Source organism: Coturnix japonica, chromosome Z (genome assembly GCF_054131305.1).
Source record: "Coturnix japonica strain WE chromosome Z, WE-NBRP24, whole genome shotgun sequence".
Taxonomy (NCBI): domain Eukaryota; kingdom Metazoa; phylum Chordata; class Aves; order Galliformes; family Phasianidae; genus Coturnix; species Coturnix japonica.
In genome coordinates this window covers 61,533,675-61,555,901 of record NC_140702.1, presented here as the reverse complement: position 1 = coordinate 61,555,901, position 22,227 = coordinate 61,533,675, and the positions used below count along the sequence as shown (strand labels likewise).

Genomic DNA, 22,227 nt, shown 5'->3' with positions numbered 1-22,227 from the left:
AGAATGTCAAGAGAAAGTCAAAATCGCACTCAGGCTATAGTCACAGTACAACGGGCAGAAACAAGGGTGCCACCAACGTGGCACAGCCTTTGGACCTCTCAGCCCTCTCAGACCTCTCAGCAGTTGTGGTTATGAATTTCTCTTTAGCTGACGCCATGGTAAAAGCAGCATGAGAACCACAGACACCTCTAGAAGAAGACAGAACAGTTTGTGGCTCTGATTGGATAAGCGCCCGCATGAAAGGTTGAAGAGTGTTTGTGGGATGCTCTGTTAACATGTAGGGGTGAATTGGATTAAGCTAGAAAACTTGTGAAGGTATATAAGTGACGTGAGAACTTGTAATAAACAATTTGGATCGTTCACCTATGAGTCCGTGCATCAGACAATTAAAATTGAAGCATAAACACTGTCAACTTTCACAAAAAGTTTCCAAATGCACATATATGATCCAATCTTGTTAATATTTACTTCAAATTGCCCAGTTGTATAAATTACTGATGATCACAGGTTCTCTAACAAAACAAGAAAGAGGCACTTTCTGCTCTAAGCACTACTTTATTGGCAGCTCAACAGAAATATTTCAGAAAATCACATCAAGTGGGAACAATATTCTTACTACATGCGTTCAGGTGCAGAAGGATTTTCAGATAGCAAACGATTTTCCTGTATCTGTTGTACAAGTGTGTGCTTCTCTGAAGTGCACATGTAATTGTTGCATATGTTGCTGGAACCTAACTATCTGCTGTTTTTAACGTGATTCTTAAGCACTGTGATTTCCCTTCAACTTCATTATCTAATATTTGTCCACTACAGTGAGAAAAGGGAGGGGGGTCGAAAGTGAGGAAAGTACTCAAATAGAACAAATGGGAAATACATTTAAGAATGCAGATAACTGACAGTAAAATATATGCTCTTTGGTTAGCAAGCAGGAAAAAAAGGAGACGACTTGCATACACTAGCATTCTAAAGCAGAAGAATGTCAAGAGTGTATTCTTCCCCCCACTGCCAGATGGAAGGGCTATTATTATAAATGAAAGGCAGCAGTAGTGGATGCCAGGCACTTTTGTTGTGTGCCAGATTCTGAAGTCCAGATGTAAGCAGGTTACCCCTGGGACAGGACAGGCTTCAGCTCCCGCAGCAGAACAGAACCAATCACAGTTTTCTCAGTATTTATGATGAGCTGTGCTGTAGAGCTCTCCTTCAGCTCCACTGTGACTAGCATCAGTGACCCACTGTGCACAGTCTTCGCTGCAAATCTGGAGTGGATGGAAGAAAAAAAAAAAAAAGAGAAATCACTGTGAACCTTAAGGCTAAAGACTACAAATGCTTTTTCTGCAACAGTTAAGCGAGCTCATGTATTACCAAAATCCCTCCAACTTCATTAGTTAATTTCAGTGAATACACCATAAAACCACAAATTCTACAGAAAACTTCTTCACTGTTGTGCAAATATTTTAGTATTCCAAGGGGAAAAACAAACAAACAAACAAGGGACTGTGCAAAGCTCTCAATTTAATAATACAAATAACAAAATCTATTAAATAAAAAATATTATTTGCATTCTGAAACTTCACCTTCTGTACAGTTCTCAGGAAAAATTTTAGTATCTATGGTTGGTCCAAATTCAGATCTAAGAAGATTTTCATGGGTAAACATCATTCGGTGCCTCAAAGAAAACCCAGTGACACTCAATGCAGTAAAAGCTACTCTGTTGTGTTTTCAGAAATGCACACCTTCCTGCCACCTCAGGAATTAATTCAGGCTAAAAATACTCAAACTCATAAACATCCAACACCATCCTCTCAAATTATGATAACGGCAAGACACCGCATCATTTTTTCTGTGACTGTGTTTAATCTCCAGAATATTTATCACAGAAACATCATCAACAATTCTCTATTTTCTTGTCCTACAAAGCAAACAACAATAACAATAATTATCCAGATAAATAAAATTTAGGACTAATGCACCATTACTGAATTCCAAGACATGAGGAATCCACTAATTACATGGAATTAAAAGCAAAACTAGCCTTTTAAGCACTACAATGGACTGAAAAGCCATTTTAGGCACAATGAACTTCTGTCAATCCTGTTAATTCATTCTGCATGCGCAGCATGGCCCAAGAGACAGGAAGGATGAGGATGGCAGTAGCCTCGTCCTCCATATCCCACACGGAGCACGCCATGCTTTTCTGCTTTTGTTGTTGTTGTTGATGCTGGTTACTTGACAACAACCAAGTTTCTGCACATGGGCTTTTGGAAACGCTGAACAAGTGAGGAGCAGGTCCGCGACCCAGCCTGACCCCACTTTGCAGGGCCAATCTCCTCCCGTTGAAGGACACGTGTCTGAACCAGAGCCATCTGCCTCAATTTGCGCAACATCTTCAGCCACAAAAGGACCCAGTTAGCCCTGACAACAGCGTACAATGCAGAAAAATAAAACTGCTAGGCTGACAGCATGCTGTCGGCTATTCAAGAGCAAACCAACTGGTCAGTGTCTCATGTCTGACAATTAGCAGGGGCCTCGCAAAGCGCCTGCTCCGGCCCTTAGGGATCTGTTTAATTACCATCAACATAAAGGAGGGAGTTTATCAGGAGATACTCAAAAAACTTCACTCCAGACTTAATTAAAATATTAGCCACTTAAGCAGGAAGCAGGTTCTCTTTAAACGAGAAGTAATTTCTGCCTTTTTTTCTTTTTAAACTAAGCATATCAAAATCTCATAACACATTATACTAATTAAGGAAACATGGGGGCACTTCTCTAATGTCACCCATCACAGGTCAATCTATTTCTGTTGTCCGGATTATAGATACATTCAAAGACGTCTCCCTATAATAGGAGATTCTGAAACAACACCACTACTATAAAAATTAACTACTTAGCTACTTATATCAGCGATTTTGTCTACTTGCACTGCAATGTAAAGGATCGCTGTTTCTCTTGTTGATTTTGACAGCGGAATAATTACATAAACAATAGTCTTATTAGTCACTTTATTTACTTAACAGTTGTGTTCTGGGACAACCCAGAGCGGATTATGTCTGAGTATGCACATAGAAGGGTTGGTAGCTGGTGCTCCTGCTGTGTTGCACAGCCCCAAGGCCTGATTTTACCCCTTTTATTAAAACCAGTAAGTGAAATGAAGCCAGTGTTCTGAGAAAGCTGGGAGAGAGCAGAGCACCAGAGATGAGTTTGGTGCCAATATCTTCACAAGTGCATTTGCAAAATCTAACAGGGATCAGTATTACCTTTCCATACCTCTGCAAAGAACACGTCAATAAATGTGAGTTCGCAAGGCGTGAAGGGCCTGAAATATGGATAATTCTACACAAAATCTTAGTATGCTTAGCTAGCATTGGCTACCATTGTACACATGGTCAGTGATCTGGTGTCACTTAGCAAAAAAAAAAAAAGGAACATAACGAGATAACATCTTTTCACCAAAGAAAAGGACGTGTAGGAGAACCACAACAGAATGGGCTCACCGCTGCTTCTGACCTTTGGAAACAGAAATCTGTTCCTTAAAATAGGGAAGAAGTTTCTGAAACCAGCTATAGGTGGTTGACTTGATTCTTGAAACAAACTCAGTTATTGAGGATGAAGCCTGTTGACTTTTGGTTACAATACTTAATCAGCAAAACTGATTTGCTATTTATTTGGATGTTTTACAAGCTCTGTCATGTAACCATTTGGGTGGAATCTGATTTTTAAAATAAATGCAGATTATTACATCATATATGCTTACACTTATAAGGCCATGTGAATTTTATGATACGTGTGTTCTGCTAAACTAAATAGTTAGACCAGAAAGCTATTAAAAATCTCTCAGCAGCAAAAATTAATCACTTTGTTTAGCAGGTATTTATTCTTTGTGAGAAGCTGTGGAACAGCTTTTATTTTCCCATGAGGCCAGTAATTATTTTTACTCTTTGTGAAAGTTGATGCTGCCTTAAAGATAAGAATTTGAATTGAAATATTTTAAAAAAGATATTAACAACAATTAGACTTCATAGTCTGACAGAAGCCTTGGAAACTGCACTGTCAAACATTAAAATCTGACTTGTACACTGGTTGTTAGTAGAGCAAATTTCTCCAAAATTCCAAAATTTCCAGAAAAGTTGTCATTTGGGCAACTTTTGGAATAAGACATTATGATGCCCATGTGGCTCTGCTACAGCAAACAAAACTAAGGACAGAGCAGTGATCATGAAAACCAAACAAAATGATAAGAAACCCACAAGGCAAGTAAGGGGAGCATTCAGAAAACAGAAGCAAATATTTTAGATGGTTGTTTCTGCTACACTGCAGATACTTGCATGTGCTAAGTTTTTCCAAAGATACATATGGCTCTTTAAAAAGAACAGTGAATATTCTGAGGTTATGTGGCATGGCAAAAGACAGGAGCAGTTCACAGATTTGCAGAACTATCGTATCTGTCAGCAGCTATGAAAATATATTCTAAATGAGCATCAGTAAAGCACTGTGTATTTTTACAAAGTCATTCAGACTTTCAAGAGTTAAAAATCAAATACATTCCTGGTAGTGAAAATACAATTTATTTTATTATTATTATTATTTAGTGGTGGTCCTATAAGAATATTTTATTTATAATTAGTCTGAATTCCTAATAGAGGGAAAAAAAGGCTACTAAGGGCTAGCGGTGGTATTTTCCTTTATTTGCTGAAAGAAGCTGCAATATGCAAGAGAGGTATTTTCACTTGGAAAGATTATGAAAATTTCAAGCTGAGGAATAGAGAGCAACAGAGTAACTCATCCTAAAAATCTAACCTCTAAAATTCAGCATTTGAAAAAGTGAATTTACAGTGGAACGCTATCTGGATATTTGTTCACAACAGAGAAGGGTTTGTGACACATAATTCAACAGCACTAAGGCACATGCTCTCTCCTGTCAGGCACTCTTTTTCAGCTTTGATTCCTCTATTTAAACTAAATTTTCTTCTTTTTCAGTTTTATCGCTTACCAGAAACAGCGACAATGGCCCATGGAGGCTAAAACTTTTTTTTTTTAATCCTGCACATTAAGCCTTCAATTATTGCCTGCTGAAGCAGACAGAATCCTATTAGTAAGAAAGACGATCACAAGATGCAGTGCTCTGCCCAAGCTGTAGACAAATAATTAGTCCAAAGTTCAGAAACATGTAATCAAGTTATGCAATTAATAGATTGAAACAAAAAAAATACCACGGTGAGTTAGTCTTCAATTTGTAAATGTAAGAATTAATAACTATAATGCAGATTCCAGTGTATAATATGGACATAAAAAACAGTTTCAGTTAGCCCTCGTATTCAGCATTTTATCTTAAAATTGGCCTACATGTATTGGTTCTCAGAATATGCAGTAGAACATGAAATAAGTATATGGAATAGCATTACTATACAATACTACTAATTCTGACCTGGGGAAGCAGTAAGCTTAATGAAACAAAGCAGCAGAAGCATACTCACAAAAAGAAACATCTTTTTCTTAACTTGGTGATTTTAACCTCTGAGAAATAAACTTGCTTAACACTGGGTATTTATTTGATTAATATTTGTATTTAAAATTACATAACTATATTTTGGGGTGCTTTATTTCTTTTCCATACTAGCTAACACTGTTTTAACATTTCTCTTGAAACAAATTGTTCAACATACCTAATTCATTACCACGACGTAACTTATTTTCAATATTAACTATTTTGGAGTTTAACTGTAAAATTGTAAAATAAATTACATTCAAATCTGCACGATATTTTTATCATTTAATTTTATTGTGAACGTATTTTTTTGCTGATGTATTTTTTTATTGCTAAGGATTTTGAGCTTGTCCTCCGTAAGCAGTGAGCCGCTCACTGTATTTTTAATAACAGTGCATGAATCCACACAAGTACTCAGAACTTGCTGTTCAGTACACAGCAGTATTCTGCAAGTTCAAAAGATGCTGCATGGTTTTTCCCAGTTCAAAAACCTCAGCATTTTTTACTTGGATGTATTTATATATCCTTTCCAAAACTTCAAAAAGCTGAAAACTTGAATCACTGTATTTACTCCTCACATAGAATACTCTAATTTTTGTTTGATCTGTTTTTTTCCTCACCTATTCTGTTCTTTTAATTTTTCTTAAATAGTCAAGAGTTTAATATGGTGAATATGAGCATTGCATATGGTCCTCTTTTAAAACAAGCTATACATTTTCACTTGTAAAAAATCAGGTGATTCAAAGAAAATAATTCAACTTAAAGAAACACATTTAAATGTCAAACCTGCTCAAAGATCTTTCAAATCAAAGATGTTCTTCCATTCTTTTAGTTTAGGTATTACATGTTTTCTACTTAAACACATGACTCAGTGGGTTCCTGTTTGCTGTTCAAAGAAAACGCTGCACATATTTTCCACTTTACAGTATTCTGATACAAAAGCAGTGCTGTCCTCTAGTGGACAGCAAACAAACTAGACTGGAACAATCTATTTTGATTAACTTCATATCCAAAGTAACTCACTCACATGCTTTCAATATTGAGCTCAAATCTGACTTCTTATTTTTAAATTTTGCAATTCCCACACTAATTCCTTATGTGCAGTAACATATTTAAAATGTCTTTTAATGATGTTGTAGGAAGACTTAATCCTTATCAAGTGTTTTGTACCAGTTAATCAACTGTAAACTGTATTAGTGCATGCAGGGCCATGTTATCAACAGTGAGAAATTTTCTATTTAATTCCTACTAAAGAAATTAGGAAGCAAAATCAAGGTTGCAAGTTTATTTACTTTGCCACCTGTTATACCTCTCTTTAAGAGTAGAAAAAGGTGACGAGGCCCAACAGCTGAAAAGCTATGGAAGCAGAACAGTTCACATAACTGTTTCAAAGGGACTATTGCCAGAGATACATTTAATGTCACCTGAGCCCTCAAACACGTCAAATACTTAGTAAGAAATGTTAGAAAACAATTCTGCATATGCAAACATTAGAGACGGTCTTTAAAAATGTCTTTCTGGGCTTGTAGAACTTATTTGCCAGCCTTTGAGAACATATATTTGGATCCAAATGGGGTAATTATAAACAATTTACATCCGTTTCTCATTAATTTCTAGATTATGTTTATCCTTCGATAAATGGGTGGTAGTCCTTCTTGTCTGACACTACAGTTTTTAGCTATGGCTGATGAGACTTGGGAACTTTCTGAGAACTCTTCCAAGTTAGTATAAACTGGAAGATGACATAGACAAAGATTTTCCAAGTGGACTCTTTTCAAAAGAGGTTTGTTCAGAACACACACACCTACACACATGCAAAGTTGCACACCTTTTCTCCCCAAATTAAGTGTTGCTGGATAAAAAGGCGTGGGAATGATAACATTACTAAGCAAGCCATTCTCTGATAATCAAAATTGTCTGTAAACAAAACCCTCTTTCCTTTGAGATTCAGTCTGCCAATATAACCTAAATGGGACATGACAGGTTGCAAAATGATAAAAAGGGGTGAATACAACCAGACTGCCAGTCTGATGCATGGGGTGGGGAATAAAAGCTACTGCAAAACAAGTGTTGATCCTTGGATCAACACCTTTCTTCCTTTTTCACTTCCTTCCCTCTCTCCTTCTTTCTTTCTTTCCTTCCTTCTTTTTTTTTTTTTTTCTTTCAGTATTTCATACAAGTTTCAGTACTGTGTCTAGTTGCATTTATGTTCTTCATGTTTTCAACACACATCCATTGCAATATGATTACTATTGTATGATTTCCAAAGTATGTTTTAGGTTTAGCTAAAAGAGCGCAAATCTCCCAACTCCAGATGGAAAATATGTAACATCTTTTAAATACTTATTCACAAGAAGGCTAAAGCTATGACCTGCAGAATAAAGGTAAGTAGATGATACCATGCTTGTTTTCTAACCTGACAATTTCCTGATAATAATTGTGGATTCCTTTCAAAATACAACAGCAGCACCAGCTTAGTTCAATGGACCATTAAGTTGGTTGAGGTTAACTGTAATCTATTCTTTGTATCTACTCCAATGAGTTTAGACTTTTGTCTCACTGCCTGATTAGGTAATGCACAAGTAAAATCTTCAGGAATGAAAACAGTGGAAAAGATGCTCTACATTGCATCACTTTGCATTTCAAATGCAAATTTTGCCATTTCACTGGGGGAAAAATATACTAAAGCACAGGGGACGCCATCTAGAAAATGCTTCAGAGAGTGAAAAGTGGAGAGGAAAATAGTTCCAGAAGGCCCTGTTCTTCATACCATTAATTACCTTTTCTGACACCAATAGAACTGCACCAGCATAAACTAAGTGTGATTCTGGCTCTGAAAGAGCTTTTCTGGTATACACTACTGCTAACACATGAAAACTTTTCTGCCACAGTTCAGAGGTGGTGGTCATGTTTTGCACTATAATGTTTCCATTATTTTCTTTCTAAGTCAAAGAACCCTGAGACACCTTTCCTTCATCCAGAAGGCCTTCAATAAATAGTAGACAGTATTTTGATGCTTTCAAGAGGATTGTAAGAACAATCTAATGGTAAGTAAATTCTGCAACTCTTCCTTTCATTCTATCATCTGTCATCTTCTAGAATCAAAGTGAAAAAAACCTGTCCTGGTGGGAGGTTATGAAGCTGAAAATGAAGAAAGCAGAAAGACACCTGAGGAACTCTTGGAATATTCATCTGAGATGGAATAAGCAACAGATATTGAGAGTAACATTAGGATGCCTCTCGATAAATAAGGCCTGTTTTAGTTAAAAGGAAAATTTTGACTTCAATGAAGTCTTTGTCTCATCACATTTTGAAACAGAAGAGAACAGCGTAGAACTTATATACAGCATTGAGAATTATTGCCCAACCAGAGACATGGCATTGAAGGGCTAGCCCTCAGAAGAATCAGCTTTAAGGGAATAAATACACAGTTATCTTATCGCAAAGACAGAAAAATACCTGTCAGACTTTCCACACTGAATACAAACAGCAGACATACTTAAATGCATCTGGGGTTCAGACTGATTTGATTCCCTGTAGGAAAAAAATACTTTTCTTTCAGTGTTTTTGCTTGCAGATATTCAAATTATGCCCATAAATGGATCACAAGAGTGAAAGCTTTGGTTATTTTCAGATAATTTTTGAAATCATTTGGTCAGTTTCTATGTGCTCTTCAATCTATTTCCATCCTTCACCTTTTCAAATACTTAACAGCAGTTCTCAGAAGATGAAAATGACTATATAAGCTTTAAAAAATCCTGTCTTTAAGCTCATTTCAGATTCTTGTTTTTAATAGCAGTCTTAATACTGAAACAATGTTTCTCCTTGAGACCAAAGCTAGAAAGAACAATACATAAAATAGTCAAATCCTGTGAAGAACATGGGAGTGCACCATATGCAGCTTTCCAAGGCCCAGAGACCTATCAGACTGTATAAACTCTGTTTAGACACAGGTTACCATATTTAGGCAAGTAAAATGGTACAATAAATTTATTTTGCAAAAAATGCGAATGCGAATGTGCACATTCATGTTCTGATATTAATTGATTATTATCTAGGATTTTTTTTCTTATTTAGCTTTCAATAAGTAGAACATGTCAGAAAATACAGTCTAAAATACAATCAACTGTATTATCTGATATTTGGATCTACATTCAGCAGCAGTTAAATTATTATTTTCTCCTAATGATAAAAATTCAGTAGCCATAAGGTAAAAAAGAGCAAAAAAGCATGTTAGAAAGTGTTGCTACACTGTTACATGTACTCATGTATAGCCAGTGTTTGACAGCTTTACATTTATTTCATTTTTCATTGGTGAGTACATGTTATTCTCTTGATATTTGTAGCAAGTATTTATTTTCAAACCTTCAATGTAGTTCCCTTAGTGATTTTGGTGTAAAAATGCAATCCTAAATAGGGCTATAAATTTAAAGAGAAGTAATTGGGTCCCACCAACATGACAACATCTTTGTCATCAGTGCAAATATGCTCAGACAGAGAAAAAAAACACACCAAGAAATACACACCTGTTCCTGCTCATTAGATAGGCTTGTGTTAAACTACACTACTGCATTTTGAATGAATATATTTCATTACCAGTCAATATACATTTCTTGCTGTTAGCAGTCATCAAGTAATAATACTCAAGTTGGGAATGACCAACTGAGAAGTTAGTGCAATTCAGGCTGCACAGTGCAGGACAACAATGTCACGTTAAAAACAGTACAGCTTTTCCTGTGTAAAGGGGTATGTACTAAGCATTTCCAAGAAATGAACACAACTGCTCCTCACAGAATAGCATGATGAAACAAGTTGTTGTGTACAATTTTTTCTTCCCAAATACTACTTGCAATTAAATAAACAGGACAAGGGCAATACTAACAGAGAAGAAGAAAAAAACTTAATGCTAGTTTTTATCATATTCATTTCTGCTTTGTCAAGGTAAAGGTGGCTGTTTATTGTATCATCTTGAAATGCTGTATGTGTTATAAAACCAAGTCACAACACACTTCTTACATTTATGACATTCTGCAACAATAGATTCTGGTATTGTTAACTATAATGATGGAGTTGATTTAAAATAAATATATAAATTTCTTTTATATATACATACATGTAAATATTTTCTTTTAGAGATTTGATAGTATTCATTAATGAAGAATCATAATATCTAAGAATAATAATCTCAGATGTTTATTTATCTAAGTCTAGGATTCATTAATGATAACACAGCAGTCTTTAATAGATGAATAGGTTCATCACAGTATTAATTTGTTATTAATCTCATTTTTGTAGTTGCAACTGTAACTACAAAGTATTTGTGAACTTTGCTTACAGTGAAACAAATGACAGACTGTCCTCTAAACACCCATCACTTCTGGTAACTTCTAGGAGGTGTTTTAAGTTGTTATAAACATGTCTTTTCTCCCTGCTAGATATTATAAATGCTAATTAGTCTGTAACTTTTACGGTAGTCTGAATATATTCTATTCCAAATGAAAAGAACACTTCAGCAAACACTGCAAATTTTAGGATGCTCTGAAGTGTTCTGTGTACGTCAGCCCTAAAAGAACACATCTTCAACCCCTGTCTCTGAAGGACTGTACCCAACAGGAAGTGAATCTTCAATTGAGTTGCTGGCTCTCAGTGGAAAACTTCCTCCTTTTTATGAAAACCCAGAGAAAGCAAGAACAAATTAGAAACTTCTCTTCAATCAGGAAACCTGTGGTTGAGTTACATATCAAACTATTATTTTAGGTAGTCTTTTTGAGACTCGGTCACAAAACAATCCATACTTATACAAAGTGTCATGTGATGGATAGGGTAAAGATGGAGAACACCTGTATACTACAGAGACTTTAGTCTCCCTTGATTGACACTCTCACCTAGTCTTTGAATTGATATTGAGAATGCAGACTGCATAGATCCCTGAGGGATGCAACAAATGAGGACACTTTCACGGAGGAGCAGGTGTCAATAGTGACAATCATTTCAGTGCAATCGCACTAGCTGTACCATGTTTTTATGGTGAAACAGAATCTTATCATTGACCGTATCAAATGCATAGGAAAATCCAGCTGGGTTAATGTTAATGCAATGCAATATAAATGCCCAGTGATGCAAAAAAGACTAAATCCAAAGAAGAGAAATATCAGCTAATTTGAGCTGTGTAGGCTAGCTACATAAACATTCCAAACAGTCATCTAAGCCTGCAAAATTTCAAAGAAAAAGACTGTTCTTTACCTTAGGAGAAGATACATTGCTTTTATTTAAATAGCAAAATTCAGGAGGCTAAGGTAACAGCTTCCAGTGATGTCTTGCTTTTATTATTTCTGTCTACTCAGTTTTCCATACATAGCAATTTTCTTGTTTGCTCTTGTCACAGGTGACAAGCCATACAGATTCACGGGACTAAATATTTTCAGTCAATCACATTACAAGCTATGATTAACGAATAGCCATATTGATTCGACTTACATTCTGTACCAGTGCTTTTTGATAAAATGGGCTGAACTGGAATTAGATAAAGCCATTGACTTTCTTGGCTGATGAAAATTATGAAATTATGTTTTTCCTTGCATATATAGGGAAGGAGAAGAAAATGTCCAATGTATGTTCAACTGGTACTTTCAATAATCTTCACCTTACTAAAAAAAATCATGTATTTTATGTTGTTAGATATTACAGGTAAAAAAATTAATGTGGAAAAAAATAAAGCTTCTTCTTTCAGATGATATATCCAGATAAGTCTACTTTTGGAAACAGAAACAGAAGTCAGAAAAACATGTAGACACTACTAAAAGTACTGTGCTTTGAAAAGACCATCTTTTCTCTTTCAAACAAAATGAAGAAATGGACAGTTCTATCTAGCTATGTTCAGTAATGTCTAGATATCTAGTGTACTGTGTACATTCAAATAGAGTTGACAAGTATTCAAGTTAATATCTGGTTAGGATTCTATGTCACAATCCAAGTTGCACATCATATTTGTTAAAAGCGCTAACAATAAAATTTTTCCTAATATTAGAAAATACTGAATTTTGAACCAATGAAAATTCATATTAAAAAAATAATCTTACTGCAAATTACATGTATTCTTACCTGTGTATTTTGTCTTGACCAGAAGGGACTACACCTAGGTTTGCTGCCTTCATTAGTCTCTCAATTATTACATGACTAGTGGAGTTCTGTGGAGCAAGATCTACAGTAGCAGATGTCTCATTCATTCCTGTCAGCATCCCTGAAACATTACATATTTCATTACAAATACTTTAAGATTTGTGTACAGAAGACCAAAACAAGAAGAGATTTCTAAACAAACAAAAACATGCATTAAAAAATAAATAATACGTTGAGAAAATAATTCTATTTGAAATCACATAATTACATCAGCTTAATGTATTATTTGACAGGCCACATCACTAGAAAAAAAATTATTAGTAACTTGATAATCATACGTGTTTACTAATGCAACTGTGAAATCAAGATGGATCTATTTCTCAAAAAGCATAACATACAAAAAGAACGTAAAGACGTGAATGAAATACTGGGTAAGACTGTTTTAGAAAAGTCTAGCTTATATAAGGTCATATATAAGGACACCTACTAAGCTTTCAATCATAAAATCATGGTACATAATTATAATTTAGTATCAAATTGCTAAAAATAAGCTTAAAATTTAGACAGCAATCACCAGATCAATTTAGTATACAAAGATAAAGTTACCATGTTAGAAACTGGGAAATTCAGTTAGCACTTCTCTTTTTTCACAATCAACTATTTGACTAAAATAATTTTAATATTACTATGAATGAAACAGAAATATCAAGATTACATCTAGGCATATGACCAAAAAAAAAAAAATGTAAAGAAAGAAATGTTGTTCAAGATTATTTTAACAACAACAACAACAACAATCCAACATTTTCTCTTACATTAACATTCATTGGTTATAAGAATAATTTGTGGGACACTCATGTTGATTAAAATCCAACAGGAACTACATCTTGGCACTGTGTGTGTATTTTTACATTATGTTCAGAAGCTGAAAACACAAACAACAGTGTTTGTACTTTTGGAAAACCTACCATGTACCCAAAATCAACAATAACATTCATAACAGAAACAACACAAAACTCTCAAAAGCCTAATATTTTAGGGCAGTACACACAGTTCAGACCCACAGCAAATGGCACAAAGATGCTGAGTATAGCAATTAAAAAAATAAATCCAACATTTGAATGCACTAGAATGAGCATTAGCTGCTGTTACAAAATAAGAAGTATCAAAGTAAAAATAGAACAGCTTATGAGTAAATAATGGGATATTTTTTATCTTGATCCGCATTTGAAGGGAACAAAAATAAGCATGCAACTTCTATAAAAATCAGCTTTATCTTGGGAATGGCACATTCTGTTTCAAATTGTTTAACTTCACTATTAGGCAAAAGCTTTAGAAAATACATACGCAGACTAGAACTGCTTTTAAGCAGAGCACGGGGACTGACATAACACTGCTGAGAGATGTGTGTACTCATTTAGGATTTAAACCTTCTCCATTAAGCTCTATTGAAGAGCAAATGCTGAATAAATGAATGCAACTATGTTTATGTTAAAAGCCTGTTTCCCGCAGCATGTAATTAAAGGAAATGTTGTACAAAGCCAGTACTTTTGTCAACCTCCTGTAAATGGAAAGATGGATAGCACTCAGAGAAGTGAATGCATTGCTTCATATTTAACCTTAACACTCTTGTCATTAATGGTTTGTCTAACTTGTTCTATAAAAGACAAGGTACTGCTCCATTGAAGTAAAATTAAAAAAATCAACTAAACCATGCTTTTCAGAACAGAAGATTCATTATCGTCGACTAATGTATTGGCATAAAGCAAAGTAACATCCTATCAAGTAAGGCACACATTCAATCTGCCTTTCCACCCCCCTTTATTTTTAACTCATGCTGTTTTATTGTTATAGGCAATTTGTACCACTCAGCATGACAGTGTAAACTGAATCAAGATTAATTTACATGCAAAAGAACACTTAGGAGAGCAGCATGGTAAGCAAATGTATTGTCTCGATTGCTGAGGTGGAAAAGAACCTGGAAAGAAAAAAGGGTGCTCTAATTAAGGGGCATCAAATATGATTGCTTGTGGTAGTCAAGGGCCAGAATGTCCAACCATTTAAAGAATTAGCATCTTGCTTCTTAGGAAGACAAGTTGGATGCATAAATTTTAATAAAATTATCAAAACAATTTGTTTACTCAACCAAGTTTCTTTATCTCTCTCTCTCTCTTTTTTTTTTTTTTTTTTTTTCCCCCTTTCCTAGAAGTACATAAATATATGCACTTCCTGATAACAATCAACAGAATTATTTTAAAACATGTCAGTAAGCAGTGTGGATGGAAATCCTTATGCTTGAAGTAGTTTTACGTGGCTATTTTGAAATCATTGTCATAATAATTCTAACTAATCCCCATTTATAACAATCACATACCACATCTAACACTGCAAGAAACATTAGAAGCTAAGGAAACTCAAGTCAGAGAGCAGCCATTGATCTGGTTCAGCTAACTGATAAACTGAAATAGCTACATATTTTTAATGGTAAAAGGAAATAAAATTGGAAAAGTTATATTGGCAGACAACAAGGTATGTTTGCTACCAGATTAGTCCTATTCTGAATCAAGCCCCTGAGGATTTTTTCTATTGATATTTACAAAAGCAGACTAGTTAAAATTTGGATACAGAGATCCCAGCAGCACATGTCTGATTTTTACTGAATTCCTGCTAAAAAAGCCCAGCTTTTCTGGAGGATGTGGTGTGATAGGATATGAAATCCTCAGGCCTGAAGTAAAAAACATTTAACCAGAGAGGTAAAAAGTATTTTAACAATACTATTTTTACCTATTGCTTCTGAATTGTCAAAACATGAACATTTGCATTGGCTCTGGGGCATTACCTCAGGAGAGGAAAGGCAACATGGTATAAGTAAGGCTAAACACACCATGCACAGCATGCACACAAATACAGCTTTTGAGGTTTGCTGCTACCACTAGATAGACTTCACAGCTATGAATATTAAATAACCTGTCCATTTCCCAATCCTTATATCATCAGGAATAAAATGAAAAAAACACGGATGTAACAGACAATGCAAAACAGCATAGCGTAATTGGGTAAAGATGTAAAGGAATGAATTGTCTTCTATGTTTCAATATAATGCTTGGCACTTCCCTTTAGCATTCTAATTAGATCACACACACAATTTTGATGTAAAAATCCTTAAAACCTGTGCACGCTCTCATTCTCCCCCAGTACAGTCTTGCATTTCTAATATTCTCCTCCATTCCTTTACTGTTTTATTTTTCCCTTACTTGTTTTGGTCGCAAATAAAATCAGGCATTTCCTATTATGAGACTCGAAACATCTCATGTCCAAAAAGACAATAAATAAATAAATAAACAAACAAATAAATGAAAGCATGATAAGCAAAAAGCAAGTTTATAAATCAGATTAATTTGGAGAATATAGACATATGGAAGTTAAACACAAAATAGAATAACACATACTAACTTCTGAAATGCCCTGCATTTATTACTGCAATTCAGATTTTTCATTTAGCAAGAGCACGCAGCAATTCTCTTCAAATACTAGCTGTTCCTAGATACCTGTAATAAATACTTAGGTAAAATTTGGAATGGAGACCCCTATTACTAGAAATGTTCTGAAACAGCTGATATCTGTAACAAAAACAAAACAAACAAAACAAAAAGCTAGCAACTGCAAAGGGTTTTTAAACCTGTGGTAAATTTGCCAGCATCAAGTCCTGCATCAAAGAATGAATTCATGGAGACAGAGAGAGCAATGCAGAAATGCCAAGAGACCTTCATGGATTTACAAATACTTCATATAAACAAATTTTCAAATAGCTTTATTCAGAGTAGCCTTTCTGCTCTATTAAACATAGCAAACAGCTGCCAGATTTATTCAGACAAATAATCAACAACCATAGAAGTAAAATGGCAGAAGAAAAAGGAATTTTGGCAACAACTCCACAGAGGAACGCAGCTATTCTCAAAGTACACTTCTTCTATGTGCTCATGGTTCTGTATGGCCAGTCAGGAGGAAAAAAAGCCCTCAGTCACAGCAAAATGTACAAAAACTCTATCCAAGTATCTCAAAGCAAGCAAATATAAAAACATGGGGAAAGGACTGCAGTAACCTGCTTTTCTTTCCCTACAATCACAACTACAAATTTTAGAAGGGAACGGTTTAAAATAAATGTGCTACAGCCTCATTCAATCACTCACCTTGAGTTGCTGAGCAGGTATAAAGCAGAGAGGCAGGCTTTAGCAAGCAAAGGGTAAGAACAGCAGATAAGTATAAATGGGTTAAGAAAACAAAGCACAACCCTAACTTTTCATTGTAACAGTAAGCTTAACTGAAAATGATCTAGGCAATATTTAAACTACTTTCTTAATCATTCAAAAATACAAACACAAGAAATGCTCCAAAGCAATCATTATTAATATACAGACTTACTCATGGGTGTTTCCGACTGCTTGATGCATATACTGAGTTTCTGAGCCTTACACAGCAATGAGACAGGATCCCAGGGGTGTATTCTTATCTCAATGTAGAAAGATTTACACATGTAAACCCCATACACTGAGATAGATGAATGAGTAAACACTGTTGCATATGAATGCATCCAAAATGCAATTATTTGGATTTTAAAATGTCCAGGAACCACATTCAACTTAAGGGTAGTAGTACGGAATGTTCCATTTAACTCCCACTCTCCTACCTAACTACATTGTTCTCCAATTATTTTGTACAGCATAATTTGAGTTATTGAGTGCTCACAGAAGTTTCTGTTTGGACTAGGAGAAAAAACTTATTCTTTAAAGATACAATGTTAAAATAATTTCTGCTCAAGTATGTAGAAGACAAGAATATTCTTTTTATATGAAGTGCTTATTGGAAAAGTATGAAAATTTCAAGTAAGTGAAGAACAAGTACAATAATTGTATTTAAGAGCAGCCTTGGAAAGAAGACTAGTAAATACATACAACAGTATCAATATATATTTGATTAACTTCTGGAAGCCTGAATTCTGACTTTCTGCTTTACTGCTAGCAGGAAACAATATATTTCATGACAGAAGACAAAACACTAAGCCAAAAGACTGTTTCAGGGTGAAGGGTGTTATCTGTGTTTTTAAAGGCACACTGAACACCTGTCAAATAGCACTGCTTGTCCTCTTAAAGATATTTTTAAATTAAATCATTAGTATCAGAATGAATACTAATAGAGACTAACATAAGCAGCTACACTGGAAGCACTTGCTGTGCACTTGGAAATTGAAAGCCACACACAACCTCTTCTCATCCAAATACATTTACTGTAGCTTTACTGTAGCTTCTAAAACACTATTTCTCACCTTGCTCCTTCTTAAAGTCTTTCTCTGACATAGTGACAGGCAAAAGCAGTTCTCCAACAGGGGGCTGAATGTTAACACTGAAATGATCATCCTTGGTGCTGGGAAAAGAGAAATTACAGAGAATCAATGAAGTGCTTCAAAATAGATTTATACATATCAGCTATGAAATCTATAAACAGTGTAAAAGCTACCTGTTGATTTTTACCTCGCTAGCCCCAAAGTCTGCCAATTTCTTACATCAGTAAAGCTGATCCATATTCTTCTGTACAAAGTTAGTATTAACTCAGAATGCATATTTTCATATCTATGAATTGGTAATTTTCGTTCATATTATAGTTAATTTTTGATCTATATAAACTATATGCTTGCAAAATTATGCAGCTTACAATTCTTTTAAAGTAAATGTCACTCATGAGTTCTGTTGTTAGCACTGCTGTCCTAGAAACTGGACTAATTAGAGCAAAGGCTAAAGGTGCTTTTATGGTTCAAAATGTCAGAATCACAATTGGGAGTGGAAAAAAAATCATTTTGATTTTGTAACATTTCCCATATCTATCTGTATACAAACACAGCAGAATGGCTGACTTAAAGGCACACTGGGAGAGAGTTAAAAAATAAAAATTATTATCCTTAGGGCATCCATGAGCCGTGATACAGTTACAAGTACTCACATATCTAGAAAATGTGATTGCAAGGTCACTCTATATTCTTAGCTCAGTCATAGAAACTGAGAAGTGCCTGAGGACTGGAGGAAGGCAAATGTCACTCCCAGCTACTCCACCTCAGTCCCTGGGAAGGTGATGGAACAGCTCATCCTGGAAACCATTTCCAGGCTCATGAAGGAGAAGAAAATCATGAGGAACTGTCAGTATGGACTCAGCAAGGGGAAGTCATGCTTGACTAAGCATGATGGACGAGGAGAGAACAGTACATATTGTCTTCCTGGACTTATTTAAGGCCTTTGAGGCCGTTCCCTTTAAGATCCTTACAGAGAAGCTGTTAAAGTGTGGGCTGAATAAGCAGTCCAGTGAAGTGGACCAAAAACTGGCTGAACATCAGGGCCTAGAAAGTAGATATCAGTGGTATAAAGTCTAGTTGGAGGCCAGTAATAAGAAAGTACCCTAGGGATTAATACTGGGACCAGACCTGTTTAACATCTTCATTAATGTTCTGGACCATCTTTGGTGATCACTGGAGGTCTTTAAAAGCTACCTGGACTTGGCCCTGGACAGTCTGCTCTGGATGTCCCTGCTTAAGCAGTGGCTGGACAAGATGGACCCAGAGGCCTCTGCTATCTGTTGTGAAATTGCTCTCCACACCCATTCAGTTCTGTAAGTCTCCAACTATTCTGTACTGAAGTTTTCAAAGTCCACAGAAACTTTGCGATGTTTGACTGACTAACTGTAGCTTACAGAATTCAGCTAGCAATTCAGGGTCAGCATATTCAGTCAGAATCTTTATTGTAACTTAGAAGCATGAGACATTTTTGGAAAAGAGTACCTTTTATTTTGCTGTTGTACTATATGGTCAATATATATCGATTGCTGATATGCCTCACATACCCTACTTAAAATAATGATACAATCATTAGAATGGAAAATAGGTTTGATCAACAGTATTTAAATTAAGTTTTGACATGTTGCTTTTTTTTTTTCCTTTTAAAAATATCTGTGCAACTTTAAAATTTTGGAATAGAACCGACTGATGGTACACTAGGCAATTAATACAGAAAACATGTGTCATGTCCCTTCATCCTCCTAGAGATGCAAGATAAGCCACTTGAAGACTGGAAAACATTTGGTGGTCCTATTACTAAATTACTAAAACTTTAATACTTACCCCAGTTACCCAAATTCACAAGCAAATGTATTGGTACTAACACATTCATTTCCTATCTTCTGATAGGTTATAATTATGCTTATGCATGCAGTCTCAATATGGGCTTTTCAAATAAAATTCAGCATTTTGTTGACTGATAATTATTAGTCAGTAAGTATACAGTGAAACAATCCCTTGAAAACTAGGTATTATTCCTTTTACAAAGAATCTCTTATTAAATGGTTCTTTAAAAAGTAGCTTTGCTAAGAAACATTCATATTTTTTTCCCCTGCATTTCTTAAATGTCATCCATCTCTAATGTCTTTAACACATTAAAATATCAGGGATAGGTTGATTTGCTGGTGAGATTAAGTGAATTGCAAAATAAAAGTTTCTTGAATTTAATTTTTTTTCTTTTTTCTTTTTTTTTTTTTTCCTAAACCGATCAAGAATTCCAGTTGAAAAGCTGAAGGAAGGTTCTTTCATCAGCTTCCCCATAATTTTTTTACTGTTTAAATACATTTATATTGCTTATCATAGTACTAAGGTTTTAATGACACTTTAATTAGTATTGTTCATTTCTCCAGACAGTACTATATCTCATATTTAAGCAATATGTATATTAAATAAAGTCAGCATAAAGCAAAATAACAATTTTGTACAGCAATGATTTGTGCCCTGTGTTGTCTGGCCATGCCATTTGTACATAAACTTGAATTGTAACTTCTGCAATTAGATCACTCTGAAATGGTTGTAGCAACCTTTTCACACTAACAGGGAATGCATGAGCATTGCCTGTATTTTAAATGGTCCACTCACTACATCTGCTGCTAAAAAGCAAGCCATTTCCTTTCCCTTAGTGATTACGAGTTAATTCATATTAGTTAATAAAGAGTGAACTATTCATAGTCTGCAGGCAGAATCTGATTGCTGGTTATTCTTTAAAAACACTTTTTGTTTAATATAACTTTAGCCAACATCTAGTTTACTTTGCACTTCTTTGATTTCAGAATGCTTCAGATTAAATTTACTTTTCAGCCTTTTAATAGTCTCTATAACACAAGCTACAAACTAAATATAGAGATTTTATTTATTGATCTGAATCTCTTTTATTACATCTTTATATTAGAGATGCAGTCATATCTCATTTAATGAAAGTAATTTCATGGTTCTATAATATATGTTGCTAGAAGCCTCTTGAAATCATCTGGTTCTACCTCCAGCTCAGTGAAAGGCTACCTTACTTCACATTGCTCAAGGCCTTGTTCATTTGAGCTCTGAGTACTTCCAAAGATGGATACTAATCACATCAGATATCTAAAGGCTATGTTTAATAATAAAATTGACTCATGAAGTACAACAATGAGAAATTTCCCCAAATATTGAATTTACAAAATTCAAGCATATTTAACTTATCTTTTCATACTTTGGATATTAATTAGTATAAGCAATGTTCAGATAAAAACCTGAAAAAATGGTTCAAAGATTGAGCACGTTAATGTTTAAAAATTGTAGCAGAGAACTGGATAAAGCTGCACTAAAACATCTCTTAGGTGGTAATGCTCTAATTTTCCTGAGAAATCAAGCTGAAAAAGCTTATCAGAAAATAGTTTCTCAAGCCACCAAAACATAAAAGTTTATAAATTTCAAAACTTTGAGATTGCTTTTTCTGATATTAGCTAGTAAAATTGATAGATACATCCTTGGTGAAACACTCTCAAGGAAAAGTCTGCAGAAAAAAGCTCAAAAACAATCAAATGGACAGGGATGTTTGAGAATAATACCTCACTGTTACATAGCAGTGTGTCTTTTTTGTTTTGAGTTGTGAATTTGGGCAGAAATAGTTAGGCATCATTATGCTTATAGTTGCCTTAATAACTGATAAACTGTAAATATCATACTCATAAAAGTCTTCTGTAAAACACAACTTCCATGATGTAATTCAAAGGATCATGTTTATGTTTTATGTTCTGATGTACCCCATGAAGATGAAAAAATGAAAGGTGATAATACTCCCACAGGAAAACACCAGCTCCGTGACAGATTACATTACAAGACAAACATTAAATCCTATAGATGATGTACAGTTTTAACTCTCCTTCATGTAGCTGCAATGGGAATAGCTAGCCCCTGTCATTTGAAACCGATATCCATTTTCCTTACTCCTTTTGCTATTACATAAAAAAGACTGGCAACAAAAGGTAAACAGGGAGAAGTTCTTTAACAAATGACCTGTGGAAAAAAGTCCTCTTTAAAATATCCTCTTTAAAAAAATCTGAAATCTTTATAACTAATACAAATGAGCACTCTTCAGATGGCAGTCTTAATTTTTAAAGCTTATTATTTTAGCAAGAGGCTGGGCAATAGTCTTCTTGCTACATACATGCTTCTCTTTCTTTTTATTCCCAGCAGAGCAGAGTGGTACATGCTTGACTCAGAATACATTTATTGAAAAACAGCTCACTATTTTTGTCTTATACTTAAA

The 22,227-nt window shown here is 34.8% G+C and overlaps 1 protein-coding gene across 6 annotated transcripts in view; it reads right to left on the bottom strand.

Moving 5' to 3' along the window:
- Positions 1–535: 535 nt before the first annotated feature.
- AP3B1 (adaptor related protein complex 3 subunit beta 1) overlaps positions 536–22,227 on the bottom strand; it is a 138,023-nt gene continuing 116,331 nt past the window's right edge. For 3 of the 6 annotated variants that reach the window (XM_015848603.2, XM_015848602.3, XM_015848601.3), the window contains 3 exons: positions 17,925–18,022; positions 12,584–12,722; positions 536–1,256 (listed from right to left, as the gene is read on the bottom strand). In XM_015848603.2, the coding sequence (XP_015704089.2) occupies positions 1,103–1,256; positions 12,584–12,722; positions 17,925–18,022 (391 nt within the window). In that variant the 3' untranslated portion in view covers positions 536–1,102. Of the gene's footprint in view, positions 1,257–11,091; positions 11,144–12,583; positions 12,723–16,791; positions 16,829–17,924; positions 18,023–22,227 lie in introns of those variants that run through there. The other 3 variants (XR_014939805.1, XR_004305544.2, XM_085530114.1) reach the window with 2 other exon arrangements.